We start from the raw sequence: 19,706 nt of genomic DNA on the forward strand, positions 1-19,706 counted from the left end.
TAGAAAACCCCTGGACTATGGACCATAGTTTTTGCATGGCAAATGCATATATACCATGTTTGTGAATAAATAACTTTGACTTGAAAAGTACTCAACTGTATAAGCAGAAAACAGATGTCTGTTATTTCAGTACGTCTGTCATTCGGTGGCTTGCCAGACATTCAAATTTTGTGCTTCGGTTTGGTGGTCATATGAGGTTTTCTTTATGGGTTGAAGTTGATAAACACACACACGGTCAATCTGGATGTGTCCATTTCCAATCGGAAGGTTTGTGGACTTCAAAATGACATTATTTTGCCCATACACACGAGACAGATCCACATTCACAAAAAATATGAACTGGCCTCAAGTCTTCTTTGCATGCAGGAGCAATTGACAGAAATTCAGAAGCGCCGCTCCATTGTGCAAATACTCCCTGATGGGTAGTGATTGGTTACACTTCCAAATGTTCCACTGATAAATGTTAACTTTATATAATCATACTTTCCAGGTATAAATATTATTTCACATAATAAAATTAATAATTTAACCACCTCTAATGTTGTATGGTCCATGCTATTTATCAGCGAGACTTTTTGTCTCACCTCACACGTGTTTCCTCCTTCTCTTACCCTAACCTTTGACTCTTCTCTAAAGTCCAAGCTCTTCAGACAGACAGAAAATGGGTAGCTTTACAGATCTAGCCGGACACCGCCTATAAGGTAGCCACAGGGACCACTTTCAAGACTACTCATGCTGTGCAGAAAACTTGGAGCCACACATCTAGACCTCTTTTCTGGTAACTCCAGATACTCCTGCATTTCTAAGCCCCAATTAACATTTACAGGAGCTTTTCAGGGGTCATATGAGATCCATAAAAAACATACCCACTCGTTGCGCTGCCCTCTAACAGATTGTACTAAAGAACTTCTAAAATGGTCACCCACTTCTTATTATTTACGTCATTGACAAAGGAGTAATTAACTGAGGCTCCCACAACTGCCCTTAAGGTGGCATCTTATTTTTGGCTCTGGCGTGATAATACCTCTTTTTTATTGCCAAAGTCTGCAGTTTCTCCAGCACTAGGATTGTGGATATCTGTCTAGAACTTCCCACTAATGCTTCCTGCTGGATGATATAAGAGATCCTACCTATCACACTAAGCATACTAGTGGTTTGAACTAAAATACACAATTACCACATATTTTTCATTACCATGATTGTTCCTTTTCCTGCAGGCTTCTTATTTTTCAGAAGAAGTGGTCTTGTTATTTTCTTGCTTGACACAATCTGACAACATAAAAACAGAGACAAAATGGTAAAAAGTTTTCCAAAACAGAAGGAATTTAAGACACTATCAACAGATAAGACAAACTTTACTTGTCCCCAGAGGAAAATTTGGCTTTTTGCTGAAGCTATTTAAATAAATAAATACATAAATCAGTAGATAAGTAAGTAAATAAATAAATATACACACACTTTGGCCTGAACACACACTGAAATGACTGCAATGCAAGAAAATAAAAAGTTCTGACTTGGCGTGTTTCAGTCCCAGTGAGGCACTACATAGGCATATTGCCGTTGGTATAAAGGAGTCCCGGTCGCGTTTCGTCACGCACTTCTGCTGAATAATTTGTTCATTGAATGTCCTCAGTGTTGGTGTGTCACAGTGAAGATGTGCAGCATTGTGAATTTCTCCTTGGGGATTAATAAAGTATCTATCTATCTATCATTGTTCATAGTTGCACTTGATTTTGTTTTAATTCTCTCCTTCATCGTGACCTCCAGCAGGTCCGGTGTACGTCCCATAACTGAGCTTGTCCTTTTAACATTAGAATTACCAAAGCTTCAAAAACTTGTAAACCCGGTCCACCTTAAATCAGCTCGCACCTCTCCATTCAGCGTCTTTTGTCTTCTAAATGTGTTGATAATCCCAAGCAGCCTGCTATACCACCTCACCCACCTTCAGTATGTGAGCGACTCTCCACGCTAGTGTTTAGATGTGGACGGTGTATGTGCCCAAAAAAGAAGTCTAACTGCGTTCTCGTACCATTGCTCGCGTACTAAAATGTCAGCAAGCATTTTTAGTGGCATTACACGTGTAATTTGTGAGCATGCCCTTGTCAATCAAACAGAGGAAGCTCTGCAGTCTACTTGTGACTTTATGCTGTAGGAAGATATGTAAATAAATCAAGGTAAATAACATTTGATCTGGATTTTATATAAGTAACATATAAATGTTTCTTATGTAAAGACCATGACAAACAGGAGTTTGCACGATACATTGGCGAGCCCTGTAAGCCGTGCTGTTTCTTTGAAGGACAGGTATTGGGAAGACTGACTGGCAGCATGGCGCTGGACCTCATCCTGCATGGAAACGGTGCCATCTTTCGTCTTTATGCCTGGTGCAGCTGCATTGTTCTTAAATGTGAGTGGACGTTTCATGCGGAGAGGGTTTCTGTTCCATTTCTCACAATCTGTGTTCACCTCTGTTATAGCTCGTCTTTATTTGAAAACAGCAGTGTCAGATCGGGGCGAGCTTGAATTGCGACGGAGAAAATAAAAAACGCTAATCTTTACATGTACCATACATTTACACCGGCTGTTACAGACTCAAATCAAATGTATGTTTTTATTGTATGATAGTAACAATAAGAGCAGCTCACTACTCAAAATGTTTATTTTGGGACACGTGAAGACACGAACCCAGGACCTTTTGAATAGGAGTCAGCAGCTATTGCCAAAGAAGTCACGACAACAAGAAACACTAACCCGATTTCTTTTTCTTCGGTTATAGTCTTGAATAGAAGCGCACTTGCTCTGTTATATTTATACCTTTTGTGAAAGTGCTTATTTGATATTTGGACTTCAGTCTTCACACATTATACACTTCATGTCAACATTTTGTCGTTAGTACTAAAGCATGAAAAAAGTTTGTCTTTTAGGCACAGTATGTGTTCAACATTACTTGCATTTCCTGTAATCCTACACTTACATTGATCTTTGTAGACACAGAACACACAGGAAATAGCATGTGTTCCAAATAACGATATATTTTTTAGCTTATACAGCTCTAGGTACCTCACTCCCTGATAAACAAGGCTTGAGCTGGGAGAGGTTTTTGCTGTTTCTGCAGCAGTGGGGGGGGATGGGATAGCAGGTTGCTTGCTGCTTGGGCTTATCGACACATTTACAAGACAAAAGATGCTGATGGAGAGGTGCGAACGGATTTAAGGTGGGCCGGATTTACAAGTTTTTTCGTATGCTTTGGTAATTCTAGCATTTATTAGGTTGTTGATTTGCTGGCCTTTCTTGAAGTGATGTTACCAGCCCAGTACACCACACTGTCCATCTCATGAGGTATATAAGATGGGGAGGATGTCACTTGCCACATTAAAGGATAAGGTGTGTACATGTCATACCCAATTTAACATCACTCATCAACACCAATTTCTATATTGACAAGCATAAGAATTGCAACAAAAACAAAGCTGACCACTTATAACTCTTCCAGGGCTGCATATTTTTCCAAAAAACTCAGTTTTCTAAAAAGCAATGGTTTCACACATAAATCAACATAAAATACTTATTTATGACAAATCTTCCAAGAGCCTCCTACAGTTATGTAAATTCACATACTTATTACATACCTGTTTGTCTCATAATTCATAAGCTGAAAGGCACTTTCTGGAAATAAAACAGCTACCTGTCTTTTGTTTTTGATTTCCATTCAAATTAAAGTTTGATAAATCAAACTCCGATTTAGCGATAACACACAAAAAACAAAAAAAAAAAAATAGTGTTCGTTGCGCATTCACTTTGCTCTCTTGCCTGATGTCAATGCCATTCTAGACGTCGTTTACTCTATGCTACTCATGCACACACAAAAATTCAACAAGTCAAACAGTACTTCTAGCAAAGAGGGTCTACCTATAATGCAGGGGTCTCCAACATGTTGCTCGTGAGCTACCGGTAGCTCGTAACGCCTTTCCAAGTAGCTCGCCAAAGGGTTAATGAATCCTACAGAAATTTGCAAACTTGATTAGTCAAATTAGGGGTGGGCGATCCTTTTAACACAAAATCACAATCTACAATCTGAATTGCAATCTCTCTTTTCAATGTGGCAGACACTTAAGAGAATATCCGGTGAGGATGCAGGGAGTAGAGATGGGGCCAACAGTACAGAGTAACGAGGAGTGTGGAAGAGAGGTGAAGAAGAGAGTGCCGGCGTGCATTGGAGAGCGTGGAGAAGCGTGTCAGGAGTGATTTCTGACAGAAGGGTACCACAAGAGTGAAAGGGAAGATCTACAAGACAGTAGTGAGACCAGCTATGTTATATGGGCTGGAAACAGTAGCGCTGATGAAAAGACAGGAGGCAGAGCTGGAGGTGGTAGAGTTAAAGATGTTACGATTTGCATTGTGTGTGATTAGGAATGAGTACATTACAGGGCCAGGTCAGGTTGGACAGTTTGGAGACAAAGCTAGACAGGTGAGATTGTGTTGGTTTGGACATGTGCAGAGGAGAGATGCTGGCTATATTGGGAGAAGGGTGCGAAGGATAGAGCGGCCAGTCAAGAGGAAAAGAGGAAGGCCTAAGAGAAGATTTATGGATGTGGTGAGAAAGGACATGATGAGGTGTCTGAGGGTGTAAGATACAAAAAACACAAATCAGTGCAAACGTTGATTCGGAATACTTCAGGTATTACCGTGTGGTCACGTAGGCACAATAGAGAGAGAGAGTGGTTAGCTGATACAGCGCATTGCTGCACCCACATAGAAAAAAAGGCAGTGTGCCTGTGGTTACTCTCTCAGGTAGGCATTAGCATATCATAATCCCTTGTACCAATAGTGTGCGTTTTCCACATTCGACTTATATGACCGACATTATAAAATACCAGAAACTTTACTGTAAAATCAAGTCCGACTTATCTGCGAGTATAAACGGTATTTAACAAATGAGCATATATTGAAATAAACTCTTACAATGGATCTGTGTGCAATGAAGTTTCTGAATTCAACATTGCCATGCTTAACTTATAGTCCATTAATGGTAATCCACTATCTGATTAATTAATGGCTGCAATCCCTTAAATACCAGCAGCACCAGTGACATCACTTCCAGGCCACAGATTCATACATGACAGTTCTGTATTTAGTGAGTTGTATATCTACTCTTGCACCGTGCCCTGAGCGTTGTCTCTTGGTGAGGAGTGCTGTGCAAGAACCAAGTTGTTCAGTACTGTTGTATTGTATTTCTGAGGTGGCCATGACAGATCGACCATCACAGATTACTTAGGTTTTGTTTTGTGTGTTGTATTTACCCCACTTTTTGACATACATTGCACACCCCAACCTACTTGGAAGGTAGTGTCTCTCCAAATTGCTCTTGCCAAGCTTTCTTCCATTTTATTTTCTTAGGAGTTTTTTCTCGTCTTCTTAAGAAAGTCAAGACTGGGGGGCTGTCAAAGCTCATCGAGGCATTACCTGTGTGATTTTGGGCTAAACAAGAAATAAATTGTTGTCGTAATGGATCTAATACTTTAAAGGATGAAAAAACATCGGCCAATTTTGTGCCGAAAGCTTTCCCTATCTGTACCTTATATTCAATGCTGATGAAATCAGCTGCTCCACAACAAATGCTCATTCAAACATAAAATTGACAAGTCGATGTTTCAGACTTTCCACAATTACCAGACACTCAAGTGGCATAAGCTATGATGCAGCTTTGTAACAGAAGCACAAGGCGGACCCGTCTAATGACATTCCTAATGCGTCAGCAGCAGCTCAGGTGCACAGGGATGCACAATTAATAACGGTTCTAAAAACACCCTGCTTCATTACTAAAAATGAAATGACGAACACTGAACTTGAAGTGCTTGTTGGATTTCTGAAGGTTGTACTGTCTCTGTTAGTGCAACTAATACATGATGAAAGGTGGGAAAGCACGTGCGACATACAGTATACTACAATAATGCAAGCAACTCGGATGAATGAGTACATGAATGAATGACATGTCGATACAGTTACAGGCAGGTGTGTTTAAAGGCTAAATTCCAAGTACAAACACAAGCAAAAGCAAATGTCAGATCATCTTTTCTTATGCATTATTAGTCAAAGCACCCAGTGAGTGTATTTGTATAATTGATTACGATAAGAAAGCAAATATTTGTATTTTTTAAATGCTGAACTTGTATGTCATTACTGGCTGTCCCATCCGTCACCTACACCTTACCCCTCAATTTGTCTGCTGTCATGAGTCTTTTTCTGTAGGACTGGATTCTATACTTGCAGTAGCTTCTTGCTGATTTGGAACCATGTGGACTACTTTTCTGTATTTCCTGGTGTGCTAATCGGAGCACGTAACCTGAGTTACTTTTAAAGCATTACCCCCTCAACACTGTTCTCAAGGTTGTGTTGCCGAGTTTAGCACTGTACGCTCAGCTCATTAACACAAATTTAGTGATTTCTGAAATATTGAGACAGATTATGTCATCTGAGCATTTGCCTCAGGAAATTTATCTTTGTGGACACTTCCAGAGTTTTCTACCCATGGCTGCTAAAAGCATTTGTGAAGCTAACACACGCACAAGTGACCAGGGTGCAACAGATATGAATGGACTACAAAACTCTCCAATGTAACCTGGTCGAGGGTTTACATGGTCAGTTAACTGGGTTACTCGGAGAGAAACCAACACTTGTTAAAGGAGTTTCTCTTAAGGGTTTAAATGGCATTTTAGAAACCAGGTTTCTGTGAATAACTGGGTTATTAAAGCACATGTTAACACACACATCCATACGTTCTTGTATCGTTCCATCTATTACAAACTTTGTCACACACATGCACTTGAGACACCTTGAGGGCTCATCTAATGGTGAATTCCACCCCGAGTCCAGGGTTGTCACTCTGGCCTAATACTTCTCCTCCTCGCTGCTTTACAGATCTGACGACCAGCAGCACCAGTGATGTCACTTCCAGGTCACAGATTCATTGACCCGCCTCTTCCTGCCTTGCTTCCTCTCAAGGAGTTCCTCCTCCATCTTGAACCAGTTTAATCTTTTGATTCACATCTGAAAAGATGTCTTGCTTGTTTTGCAATCTTTTTTTGTTTTCTTTTTCAAAATATATAGGGTGCCCTAACACTTAATCATTCTGCTAAGTTTTATCTTACAACTTATTCATGAAGTAACTTTTAAAAACTCGGTACATAAGAGCTTGAGTTGACTGCAATACAAACACAAAATGTCATTAACATCCATTCAGCTCCTTTGGAGTAGTATATTGTTTTTGTGGTGTTGGCCCTCCCATTACAACTCTTCTGAAAAATTTCTTGAAACTCCATGAGGCCTATATTTCAAGTTGTATAGCAAATAATTTAAATACAAAATTGCGTGAAAGTAGGTATAGCCATTTTCGACTGATGCACAATCTTTAATGTGGTGACCGATATAAACTCCCCACCATCATTTCCATTGAATCAGTGACGCAGAATGTGGCTTTCACTATAAGAAGGGCCAAAAACAATATGCCCAATTCATTACCACTAGCTGAACTGTTGTGCCATAAGATAAACACGAAGACACGAGACAAAATTTAAAAGTACTGAGGGATACCACGACAAACTGAATGCACTTTGACAGAACCATTATTCACCATCTGAATAATAATGTGAAGGTGAAAGTGGTCAGCACACAAAATAGACATCACAGTATGTGAAAGTGGGCTGGAATGGCAGGTTAAGTGCTTTACTTACACACAGCCACACACACTTAATTTAGGTAGTTGTGTCGTCTTTTTATTCTGACTGACTGTTCCATCCTCAGCATTCTTTTTCCGATGTACTCCTCATCTCTCCTCTGTATGTGCCTAAATCATCTCAATCTAGCCTCCCCCACTTGGGTCACCAAACTGTCATACTTGTGTTGTCCCTCTAATATACTCATTCCTAATCCTGTCTGCCCTCGTTACTCCAAATGAAAATTGTGGCATCTTCAACTCCGCCACTTCCAGCTCTGCCATCTCCAAACCACACAACATAGTTGGTCTCACTACCGTTTTGTAGACCTTCCCAGTCACTCTTGCAGGCACTCTTCTGTCACAAATCACTCCTGTCACTCTTCTCCACCCAGTCCACCCTGCCTGTACTCTCTTCTTCACCTCTCTGCTGCACTTACCATTGCTTTGGACTGATGAACCCAAGTATTTAAATTCTTCGACCTTTGCCACCAATGCTCCTTGCAGTCACACCATTCCACCACTTTCCCTCTCAGTCACACACATGTATTCCCATCTTATTCCTACTGACTTTCATTGCTCTTCTCTCCTGTGTGTACCTCCACCTCTCCAGGGTCTACTCGACCTGCTGTCTATTCTCACTGCAGATCACAATGTCACCTGCGAACATCATAGTCCACAGAGACTCCTGTCTGACCTCATCTGTCAACCTGTCCATCACCATCAGTGGAGGTATGTAAAACTTAATTACCTGATTATACTTAATTACATGCATTTTTTTTATACTTATAAATATTTTTATGCTTATATGTAAATTTTAATATGGACACTTTGAGCACTTTGATGAGCAGTGTCACAGACGGCCGGGGTTCTTGTCCGTCCGGGACACCTCTTCACTGTATGGACCAGCGGAGCAAGCCTGGTCAGAACAGTACCTCCCCGGGATGCTAGATGGCATCCCCCCCTGGGTGGGCAGTGGTACCTCAGATTCCCACAGGGCTCCACATGAGATGGAGTTCTCTACAACCCTGTTGGGATCCGGGGTTGCTGCCAGGGAAGGCTGCAGTTGTTCCTCAGTCCGTGTGGGGGCGGTTCTTCCATCACACCGGGAAGTGCAGCCGGAAATAGGTCGTCAAACACCTGGAGCACTTCCGGGCGGGCTATAAAAAGAGCCAGCAGCCACCACTCCGGGAGCCAGAGTCGGGAGGAGGGAGAAGAAGCTTGCCGGACAGGAGTGGTGGAGAAAGAAAAGAGAAGGAGAAGAATTGTGTGGTACTGTGCTTTTGGGACTGTGTTGTGTACTCGTGGAAACCGGGAAGACGTTCGTCACAAAGGCAGAAAAAAAAGAAATAAAAGCCCTGTGTGCTTTGAACTTGTCTCCTGCGTCTGTCAGGGCTGGCCTTTACAGCACTTAAGTTCACACTAGTTATATTAAGTATGTTATATATTTTAAAAATGGTACTACTGGCAAGCAGAAGAGGTTGCTGGCCTGTACACTGGTACTGTGACTGCTGTGCAGAGTGGAGGCAGAACCTCTGTGTTTTTCCCAGTTGATTCTGGGGTCCGTCAGCGGTGTGTTCTGCTCCTACTCTGTTCAATGCTTGTATGGACTGGGTGTTGGGCAGGGTTGTGGGGTATCTGTTGGTGAAGAAAGATTCACGGATCTTGACTTTGCTGATGATGCTGTGATCTTCACAGTCAATGGAGGCTCTGATCGGGGCGCTTGAGAGACTGAGTGAGGAGTCTGAGGGTCTGGACTTGTGAGGGTCCTGATAAAAACCAAGATCCAGGCCTTTAATGACCTCTTAGGCACAGCCATCAGCAGTGTGTCTGTGTGTGGAGAGAGTGTCGACCTTGTTAAGAGGTTTACCTACCTTGGCAGTGACATGCATGTCTCTGGTGACTCTTCCTATGAAGTCAGTAGACGGATTGGGAGAGCATGGGGATCATGAGGTCGCTGGAAAGGGGTGTGTGGCGCTCCCGATATCTCTGCAAAAGGATGAAGGTCCAAGTCTTTAGAGTCCTGGTGCTTCCTGTCTTGCTATATGGTTGCGAGACATGGACGCTATCCAGTGACCTGAAACGAAGACTGGACTCCTTTGGTACTGTGTCTCTCTGGAAAATCCTTGCGTACCATTGGTTTGACTTTATATTGAATGAGCGGTTGCTCATGGAGTCCCGAATGAGGCACATTACCTGCACTGTGAGGTAGCGTCAGTTACGGCACTACAGCAATGTGGCGCATTTTCCCAGAGGGTGATCCGGCTTGTAAGATCTTCATTGTTGGAGACCCGAGTGGCAGGACCAGCCCAAGGGGTCGCCCACGTAACACCTGGCTGCGGCAGATAGAGGGTCATTTCCGGAAGCTGGGACTGGACCGCATGTCTGCCTAGGGGGGGTTGCACACCGGGATCCCGAGTTGTTTCGTCGTGTAGTGGGTGTGGCAACGCACTGTACCAGTGCAGGCTCCCCAACTTGACTTGTACTACTGGATTTAGCCACCAATACAGTTAAGGACCTTAGAAACTGGCAGGACTACAGTGGACTGGGTGGAGGATTAGCAATAAGGGGGCATGGTTGAAAAGGACAGGAGAGAAAGAAAGCGAAATGCCAAAAGGTGTTGTCCATTAGCATAACGAATAATGGGCTTGGATGGGTATAACTTAAACATAAAGTGGGCTTGATTGAAGCATGATCAGACAATCGTGGCGAAATGCCATTAGATGCTGCCAATTAGTCTTTAAGTATCTCATCTATCTTAAGTGTTATATAAAGATGTGTCTGAGCCCATGAATAGCAGCTTTCTTTGTGGACCGAGCATGGCTTTGTTATCTTTTAATAAAGTGACTGAAACCAGAATTCCTGGCTTAGGAGGATATTCTGCAACATCTTCAGGGTTGTATGTTTTTTGTTCACTACAGTTTAAAGACTGACCTACTGAATCACATAAAAATGATCCTACATTTTATTTCCACACATGGATAAAAGTGCAACAGAATGAAATACTGTATCATAATCAGAATGCCTTCTTTGTGCTACGTTACCCTCTTGAGACTGTTGGAAAAGGTGTGAAACCAGCAGTAAATACTGTAGATATCAACAGTGATATTTATGGTACACAGAATGGAAAACTGTCAGGAGACTCCTGCGCACTGGAAAAAGGATCACAGACGGCAGTACATCCACAACTCAAGGCACAAACAAACAAGAGATGACAGAATGTTGCAGTAAATTTTAAGAATAAAGCCGTTTCCCTTCTAGAAATGAAAACAACGCATTTCAGGCACTGAAAGAAAATGTTAGTTTTTCCCAGTTCTCGAAAAACAATTACAGTTCGCTAAACTCTATGTGAAGACATCCAAACCATTAGGTCACTTGCTTAAAGCAGCATAGTATTTCTAATTGGTTTTTAATAAAAGTCCAAATGCTTAAGTCCATTTACCCTAATGGATAAGTACAATTCTCTTTAAAGTGGGACAATGATCAACAGTGCAAGTCATGTTAATCAAAATGGATTACACTCTGGTTCGATAGAACAGTCCTACTCTGAAATGCAGGTTAGTGTGGCGTAGCGGCTAAAGCATTGGGCAGAGGAGGAGTAAGATTGCAAGGCAAATAAGAACATGAGGGGTTTCATGTCTTGGACACCCCTTTTCACGGGGATCTCATTCCTGAGAATGACAGGGCTTTGGTAAGACTTGACTTACCATATCATGTTGCCATGTGGGATAATGTCAACTTCCACCCGTCAAAAGTCATTAAGGGAATTAAGGGTTTGATGTCCACCTAAGGATGCAGATGGGAGTACTTCACCCCATACTCTCCATCCCTGAATCAGATTGAAGAATTACCATATTTTACGCTCCATAAGACTCACCTGACTATAAGACGCACCTAGGTTTAGAGGAGGAAAACAAGGAAAAAAATATTCTGAACCAAATGGTGTACTAATATATTTAATAAAATCCATCCATCCATTTTCCAACCCGCTGAATCCAAACACAGGGTCACGGGGGTCTGCTGGAGCCAATCCCAGCCAACACAGGGCAAAAGGCAGGGAACCAATCCTGGGCAGGGTGCCAACCCACCGCAGGACACACACAAACACACCCACACACCAAGCACACACTAGGGCCAATTTAGAATCGCCAATCCACCTACCCTGCATGTCTTTGGACTGTGGGAGGAAACCAGAGCGCCCGGAGGAAACCCACGCAGACACGGGGAGAACATGCAAACTCCACGCAGGGAGGACCCGGGAATCGAACCCAGGTCCCCAGGTGTCCCAACTGCGAGGCAGCAGCGCTACCCACTGCGCCACCGTGCTGCCCTATTTAATAAAATATAGCAGAATAATGTTTCAACTATGTAAAGTCAACAGCAGTATTAAGAACCATCATCACTGTCATTAACAAATGAGGAGAGACCTTAAGGTTCAAGACCTCTTCTAGTTTTCTGGAAACCCCAAGAACTCCTCATCACTAGTGTCAGAATTTATGAAGCTCAGTTGCTCACTGATATCTCTTTCTTCACTATCTTCATATATGATACTATCTTCAGTTCCATCTAAGGCGCTTTCAGTTCCATCTTGAGCGCTTTGAGTAGTGAGAAAAGCGCTATATAAATGTAAAGAATTATTATTATTATTAAGGCATTGCTAATAGCAGCTTCCACCTGCAGCTATTGAGTCTTCAGTACGTGAGCGACTCTCCACGTTAGTGTTTAGATCTGGACGGTGCATGTGCCCAAAACATTAACATGTATATGTTACTTACATGAAAGCCAGATTGAATGTTATTTACTTTGATTTATTTACTTACTTCCTACAGTGTAAAGTAACAAGTAGACTGCAGAGCTTTCTGTGTTTGATCGACACAGACATGCTCAAATAATACACGTGTAATGCCACGAAAAGTGCAGGGTGACACTTCAGTGTATAAGCAATGGTATGAGAACACAGTCAGACTTCTTTTTTGAGCACATACACCGTCCAGATCTAAACACTAGCGTGGAGAGTCGCTCACGTACTGAAGAGTCTATAGCTGCAGGTGGAAGCTGCCGTTGCTGTAGTTTGTATATAAGAGCCAGATTGAATGTTATTTACCTTGATTTATTTACTTATCTTCCTACAGCGTAAAGACACAAGTAGACCGCAGAGCTTCCCGTGTACATATACAAAGTACAGAGACGGCAAAAGTGCGATGTGCATTCTTTCTCCAATGTAGAACCCTCGTCATCATCTGAGTCAGGTCAGGTAATACATTTTGCGTCTGTGATGCAATATTTGCTCCATAAGACGCACAGACATTTACACCCACTTTTTGGGGAAAAAAATTGTGTCTTATGGAGCGAAAAATACAGTATTTTCTGCATGACGCTGGAGAGTAGACAATCATCAGCCTAACAATCAAGATCTCTCCTTGCTGCATGATAGAATTTTCCCACGATGTATTGCAAGAGAGGGGGCTGCCATATAGCGTCCAGGGAGAGGTATTGCACAGTTCATGCTTCCTTCACCTGAACATATAGTGAAGGGGCTTCCCGGCTGGGAATGGACCCCAGCCGTCCACAACAAATGTCAATTAAAATTAAGGCAAAAGAGTAAATTAGCAGCAAAAACTGGTCACTAATTAAGAAAAAGGATAAGAAAGAAAAACTGCAGCCAGAGTAGCGTTCCAGGACTGGAGTTGGAGATCCCTGCTCCACAAACTCTCTCCGTGATGTGGCGACTTTTCATTTTGCTGCCTTTGAATTATTCACTGACATTATAATTACATTTTGACAGATGAGTTAAACGTTTTGAGGGAAGTTCAGTACTTTGTTTTGCTGGTGAACCAATGTGTTGTGTTACACGATTTAAACTGTTTTGAGAAATGCATAATACAAGGTGAGACACAAAAATAACCGGATTGGTAAAAAAAAATATTTATTGATGACTTACAGCATTCTAAACATTGTCACCTTCTCTATAGTCCCTCTCCCGATCTCTACACCGCTCCATACCTATATTCCATTGATTGAAACAGTGCTGGAAGGCTTCTTGCTTGAGGCTCTTCAACAGGCTTGCCATTTCTGTCTTCACTTCATTCATTGAAGAAAAATGTCTTCCCTTCAGGTCACTGTGATTTTCGGGAACAAGTAAAAATCACAGGGAGCTAAATCTGGTGACTAGGGAAGATGATCGAGGGAGGACAGGAATGTTTTAATCAGTCAAAAACTGCTTTACAGAAAAAGAGAAAATTTGCAAGAAATTTGATGTTGATTCAGTGTTCGATTTTTTTCACCCAAAATTATTGCGGCAACTCGTGTAGCAATTGTTGTGTAAATCCTGACAGGGCTTTTCACAGGATATACCGAGCCGGTCGGCGGTTTGAGAGGGCTTGTAGGAGGGGATATAGTTCTATGATTCATGTCTGGCCAACCTCCAGATGGTATTCCAGGAAAGCCCCAAGACAAAACCAGTTATTTTTGTGTCTCACCTCACATAGTAAGAAAACTGTCAATCGGAGAAAGTTAGCTAATGTAACAGGAGCAAAACTAAAAGAACTAAAGAACCAGAGCTAAACGTTGTGTCTTATGTAAGGTACTGTGCCTCACCTATTCACTTACCTGCTTGCTTACCTGTGTATGCTGAATCGGTCAACTGTGATCAAACATAGAAGGGCACTGAAAGTGTGGCTCCCACTCTTAACACTAGAATTACCAGAGCCTACGAAAAAACTTGTAGATCTGGCCCACCTTAAATCCCATCATACCTCTCCGTCAGCGTCTTTTGTCCTATAAATGTGCTGATTAAGACAAGCAGCAAGAAGCCTGCTATTCCATCCCCCCACAGCTGCAGAACGTGCACTAAGTTCTCCCAGCTCATGCCTAGATTGATTAGCTGGGAGTGAAGTGCTGGAATTTTAGAGTGGAAATAATAGATCGCTACTTGGAACACATGCATTTCATGTGTGTTCCGTTTTTACAGTAATCTGTGTAAATACATTGTTAAAACAGAAACATTTTTCATATTTTAGTAGGAAATGACAAAATGTTGGAATAAACTATATAATGTGTGAAGCCTGAAGTCCAAAGATCAAATAAACACTTTCACAAAAGGTTCAAGGGTAAGACAACAGCTTCCATGGCGTAGCGGTAAGATTTGCTGACTTGTAATTAAGAGTCCCCGGTTCGATCTCGTCTGCCTCCTGTATTTGCCATTTTCAGTAGTGAGCTGCTCTTATTGTTAATATTATACAGTACACACATACATTTGGTTTGTGTCTGTAACAGACTGTGTACATTTATAGGACTTGTAAAAATTACCGTTTTTTTTTTCCCACTTTTATTCTCTCAGTCACGATCACGATACATACTACCACCCCCCCAGGGATCTGACGCTGTTAGTTTTTATTTGAAACTGGGGATAACTGTAGATGTGAGTGGTGTTTTGAGGCAATGGAACTGGACATTCTCTGATCTAGAGGGATAAAAGCTGACACACAAACGCTGGTGAATCTGCCTTCTTCGTATGTCACCGTCACTTGATTTTTTTTTATTCAGTTTTATTGAGTCACATCTACAGTTATTCCCAGTTTCAAATAAAAACTATCAGCGTCAGATCCCTGGGTGGGGGAGCGGTAGTATGTATCGTATTTATGACTGACAGAATATAAGTGGAAAAAAAAAAGTAACTTTTACAAGTACTATAAATGTACACTGTGTGTTACAGACGCAAACCAAATGTATGTGTGTACTGTATAATATTAACAATAAGAGCAGCTCACTACTGAAAACGGCAAATATAGGAGTCAGTCGGGCTCAAACCGGGGACTCTTGATTACAAGTCAGCAACTCTTACCAGTACACCACGCCGCGGAAGCTGTTGTCTTACCCTTGAACCTTTTGTGAAAGTGTTTATTTGATCTTTGGACTTCAGGCCTCACACATTAAATTATATAGTTTATCCCAACATTTTGTCATTTACTACTAACATATGAAAAACATTTCTGTTTTAACAATGTGTTCACACAGATTATTGTAGAAACAGAACACACATGAAATGCATGTGTTCCAAATAGCGATCTATTACTTCCACTGTAAAACTCCAGCACTTCACTCCCAGATAATTAAGGCATGAGTTGGGAGAACTTTGTGCACGTTCTGCTGTGGTAGGGAGATTGAATAGCAGGCTGCTTGCTGCTTGTGTTTATCGGCACACTTACAGGACAAAAGACGCTGATGGAGAGGTGTGATGGGATTTAAGGTGGGCCGGATCTACGAGTTTTTTTGTAGGCTCTGGTAATTCTAGTGTTAAATGACCTAAATGTATGAAGAAGCTGTTGGCAGAGTGGAGTAAAAGTTTTTTATGCATTGGTTTAAAGGCTGTTTCAGTAAAAAAGCCAAAGCAACTGAGAAAAACTAAGCAAAATATGCTGAACCAAGTGTATACAATTTTAGCAAATAAACTAGAATGAGTTATTTAATTCTGTAATGGCTGCCACTTGCTTCCTCCAAGCCTATCCATGCATTAGTTTATTTCACACTCAGAACCAAACCACATACTGTATGTTACCTGCTCACTCCATTTCTTGAAGATGTTATGTTCTTTTACACCAGGAAATTAAATGTCACTTATTTTTTATGAACTGTAACGAATATCCCAAGAAAAATGATCTGTTCAATTGCAAATGGCTTCTTTCAAATCCTTAAAATTGTTTCAAAACTAGTACTGTATTCATAACTAGCGTGAGTTGCTCCGTAAATACTGCTAAACAAAGCTTCCAAATGTTGCCTCCAAAAGCAATAAATTAAACTGAGGTGATACCTAAAATTGCATATGCTCTGAAATGGATACAGCAAAAAAAAAAAAAAAACACAAATCGTTACATGAAAAAGAAATCCAAGCAAAAAGAAAACAGTAGCCATTGCTTACAGCCTTACACAGTACATACCTGGCCCAACGTGCACTCAAATTCTCCAAGAAAGTCATCATCTCCGAGGTCGACGGTCTTATTGTCGATATCATAAACGGCAAATTTCATTTTTTGTACAACCTCAAAATAATAATCAATTGAAAACTTTTTGGCAAACTTTGGACTGAGGCAGTTTTTCACCCTTTCTGTACGCCCCACCTGTAAAATATTAAAAAAAAAAAAAGAAAGATTAAGGTCACTTTTTGTCTTTTCAATTTGTCTATCCATATTTTTAAAAGCAATTTTTTTGAAAAATAATGTGTCGCTACCGACCCTTTGCCCTTCAGAGGTGAGCCTCATAATTTGTTTGGCTAGGCCGTTCTCTCGCTAGCACCGCACCTCACAAAACGCAGCGACAAAAACGAACAATGAAATGGCACATAGGATAAGCTATTAATAGTGTGCTAAACATTAAAATTGGCAAAATACAGTGGATTTAGAGAGTGCAGTGATCCCTTGTCCTGCGCTCCTAACCCTCACAAATGAGAAAATCTGCCAATATGTTTTGGGCCCATGAATGAATGAATGAATAAATGAATGAATGAAAGATAGATTGGATACTTTATTAATCCCAAGGGGAAATTCCCATACTCCAGCAGTAGCATACTGATAAAAACAATATTAAATGAAAGAGTGATAACAATGCAGGTATACAGACAATAAGTTTGTATAATGTTAACATTTCCCCCCACCCCACCCGAGTGGAATTGAAGAGTCGCATAGTGTGGTGGAGGAACGATCTCCTCAGACTGTCAGTGGAGCAGGACGGTGACAGCAGTCAGTCGCTGAAGCTGCTCCTCTGTCTGGAGATGATCCTGTTCAGTGGATGCAGTGGATTCTCTATGATTGACAGGAGTCTGCTCAGCGCCCGTCGCTCTGCCACAGATGTCGAACTGTCCAGCTCTGTGCCTACAATAGAGCCTGCCTTCCTCACCAGTTTGTTCAGGCGTGAGGCGTCCTTCTTCTTTATGCTGCCTCCCCAGCACATCACCGCGTAGAAGAGGGCGCTCGCCACAACCGTCTGATAGAACATCTGCAGCATCTTATTGCAGATGTTGAAGGACGCCAGCCTTCTAAGGAAGTATGTAAAATACTGCATATTGTAAGGTTACTTCATTAAATAAGATGCAAAAATTTGCGAAAAACATGAGGTAAAATGACCATTGTGCAAACAAACCATGTGTCTAAGAACGGCTGGAGACAAAGATGAGTGGCGTCCCCCCAAACAAAGTGCGTAGTTCAACGGTCTTTCAGTGAACTGAAACTTTTTATAAAATTTAAATTTTAATAAATTTGTGTGTAATATTTATGGTTGTAAATGACAAAAAAATGATTAATTTTATATCTACAATAGAAATCTTACAAAGCACTAAGCTCAAAACAATTACCATGACACAGTTCAGTTTGGCAGAAGGAGAAGATGGTGGTAAAGTTATGAAATGATATCTCCTGTGAATAGCCTCCTATAATTATGAAAAGATTGTCCTACTGTGATGCCAATGTATGTGAAGATTTGTAGAAGTTGGGAGCACTCCTCAGATGAAGACATTTTTCAATCCTGCCAAATTCACACAAACGATCGGGCAGAGGACAAGAACATAAATCCAGAGAAAACTGTAATCAGATGGGTGCGATTGTTGTCCATTTGTGCAGTACAGCATTAAAATTACGATCCTGCCAGCTTGATATGTCTCACTTTTTAAAGGTAGCAGCCTCAACTTTCACCAATCAGCCCTCAAGGCAACCGTCAAAGCTTCCAAATGATACGGTACCCTGGAGGATGCTGGGAGTTGCAGTCCATTCAAGTAGCATGGCTACAGTGTCATCTGCTATTTTCTGCAATAGATCGGTAAAACCTGCAAAATAACTTCCATTTAATTACTGATGACAAACCCACAAATTGATGGATCTGTGAATCATAAACCCACGATTCACAAGGGACAACCTGCACTGCGTGAAGCAATGTGTATTTTCTCATGACAGGACTCGCCCAGTACATTCTCAATTCCAATTGTTGCCATCTGGTCACAGATTCAAGGTTTCAGATATAAAAAGTAACCAGTTCAGATACTCCTTCATCCCAGCTGTGATTAATTTTCTAAATAAGCTCAACCTTAAACATATGTGCAATATATTGGATCTAATGTTTCCCCAATAAGTATGTTCATTCCTACATTATACTTATATGTACCAAGTTTATGTTTGATGGCTGTGTTCTTTGTGATGTGTCTTGGTATCTCTGAAAAACCAGCTGACAAACCAAACTTTGCTCTTGGACATTAAAATTGAATTGAACTGAATTGATGATTTAAAATGGAACTGAATTTCTGTTGGTGGTACATATTCTTCTCTAAAAATCTAACCTTCTGCACCCAAGGATGAATGTACAGTCCATTCAAGATTAGATATTTTAAAGCAGTGGTACTAAATTACATGGTCCTGGAGGTCTTCAGTGACTACAGGTTTTTGCTTTAACCAGTTTCTTAATTAGAATTTGTTTATTTACTAACAAAGCAATATATTTTTGGCTTAGTTTAAATTAGCTTGCTAGTGACAATTCAGAACCCTGCCGGTCAGGCTGACCACGGTTTGTGAGACTCAAGGACTGTGTCTCTGATACAGATATGTGAACAACACTGGAGTGTCACAAGGAACAGGCCTGTCACCTTTACTCATCCCTCTGTACACCTCCGACTAGAAACTTAACAGCAGGTCAGGTCACTTGCAAAATTTTTCGGATGACTCTGCACTTATGGAGTGTTTTGATAAGGGCGATGAAACAGAGGAGAGGAGTCAGGAGCCGAACTTTGAAAACTGTCTGCAACTTAACATCAGCAGAACCTAGGAACTGCTTACTGACTTTTGCTGCACCAAAGAGCCTCTGTGTCTGGTGGTCACTATTCAGGGAGTGGATGTCAAGGTGGCCCACTCCTACAAGTACTTGGGGGTTCACTATCAATGACAAGTTGGACCGGTCTTAAAACACAGAGGAACTAGAGAAAAAAGGATAGAGCAGCCTCTTCTTCCTTAGGATGCTG

At 41.3% G+C, this 19,706-nt stretch overlaps 1 protein-coding gene across 3 annotated transcripts in view; it reads right to left on the reverse strand.

The window, feature by feature from the left end:
* cpne3 (copine III) overlaps positions 1 to 19,706 on the reverse strand; it is a 140,640-nt gene that overhangs the window by 84,270 nt on the left and 36,664 nt on the right. For all 3 annotated transcript variants that reach the window (XM_051929269.1, XM_051929270.1, XM_051929272.1), the window contains exons 3-4: positions 16,648 to 16,827; positions 1,195 to 1,269 (exon numbers count right to left, since the gene is read on the reverse strand). In XM_051929269.1, the coding sequence (XP_051785229.1) occupies positions 1,195 to 1,269; positions 16,648 to 16,827 (255 nt within the window). The remainder of the gene's footprint in view (positions 1 to 1,194; positions 1,270 to 16,647; positions 16,828 to 19,706) is intronic.

This window comes from Erpetoichthys calabaricus, chromosome 6 (genome assembly GCF_900747795.2).
Source record: "Erpetoichthys calabaricus chromosome 6, fErpCal1.3, whole genome shotgun sequence".
Classification (NCBI taxonomy): Eukaryota; Metazoa; Chordata; class Cladistia; order Polypteriformes; family Polypteridae; genus Erpetoichthys; species Erpetoichthys calabaricus.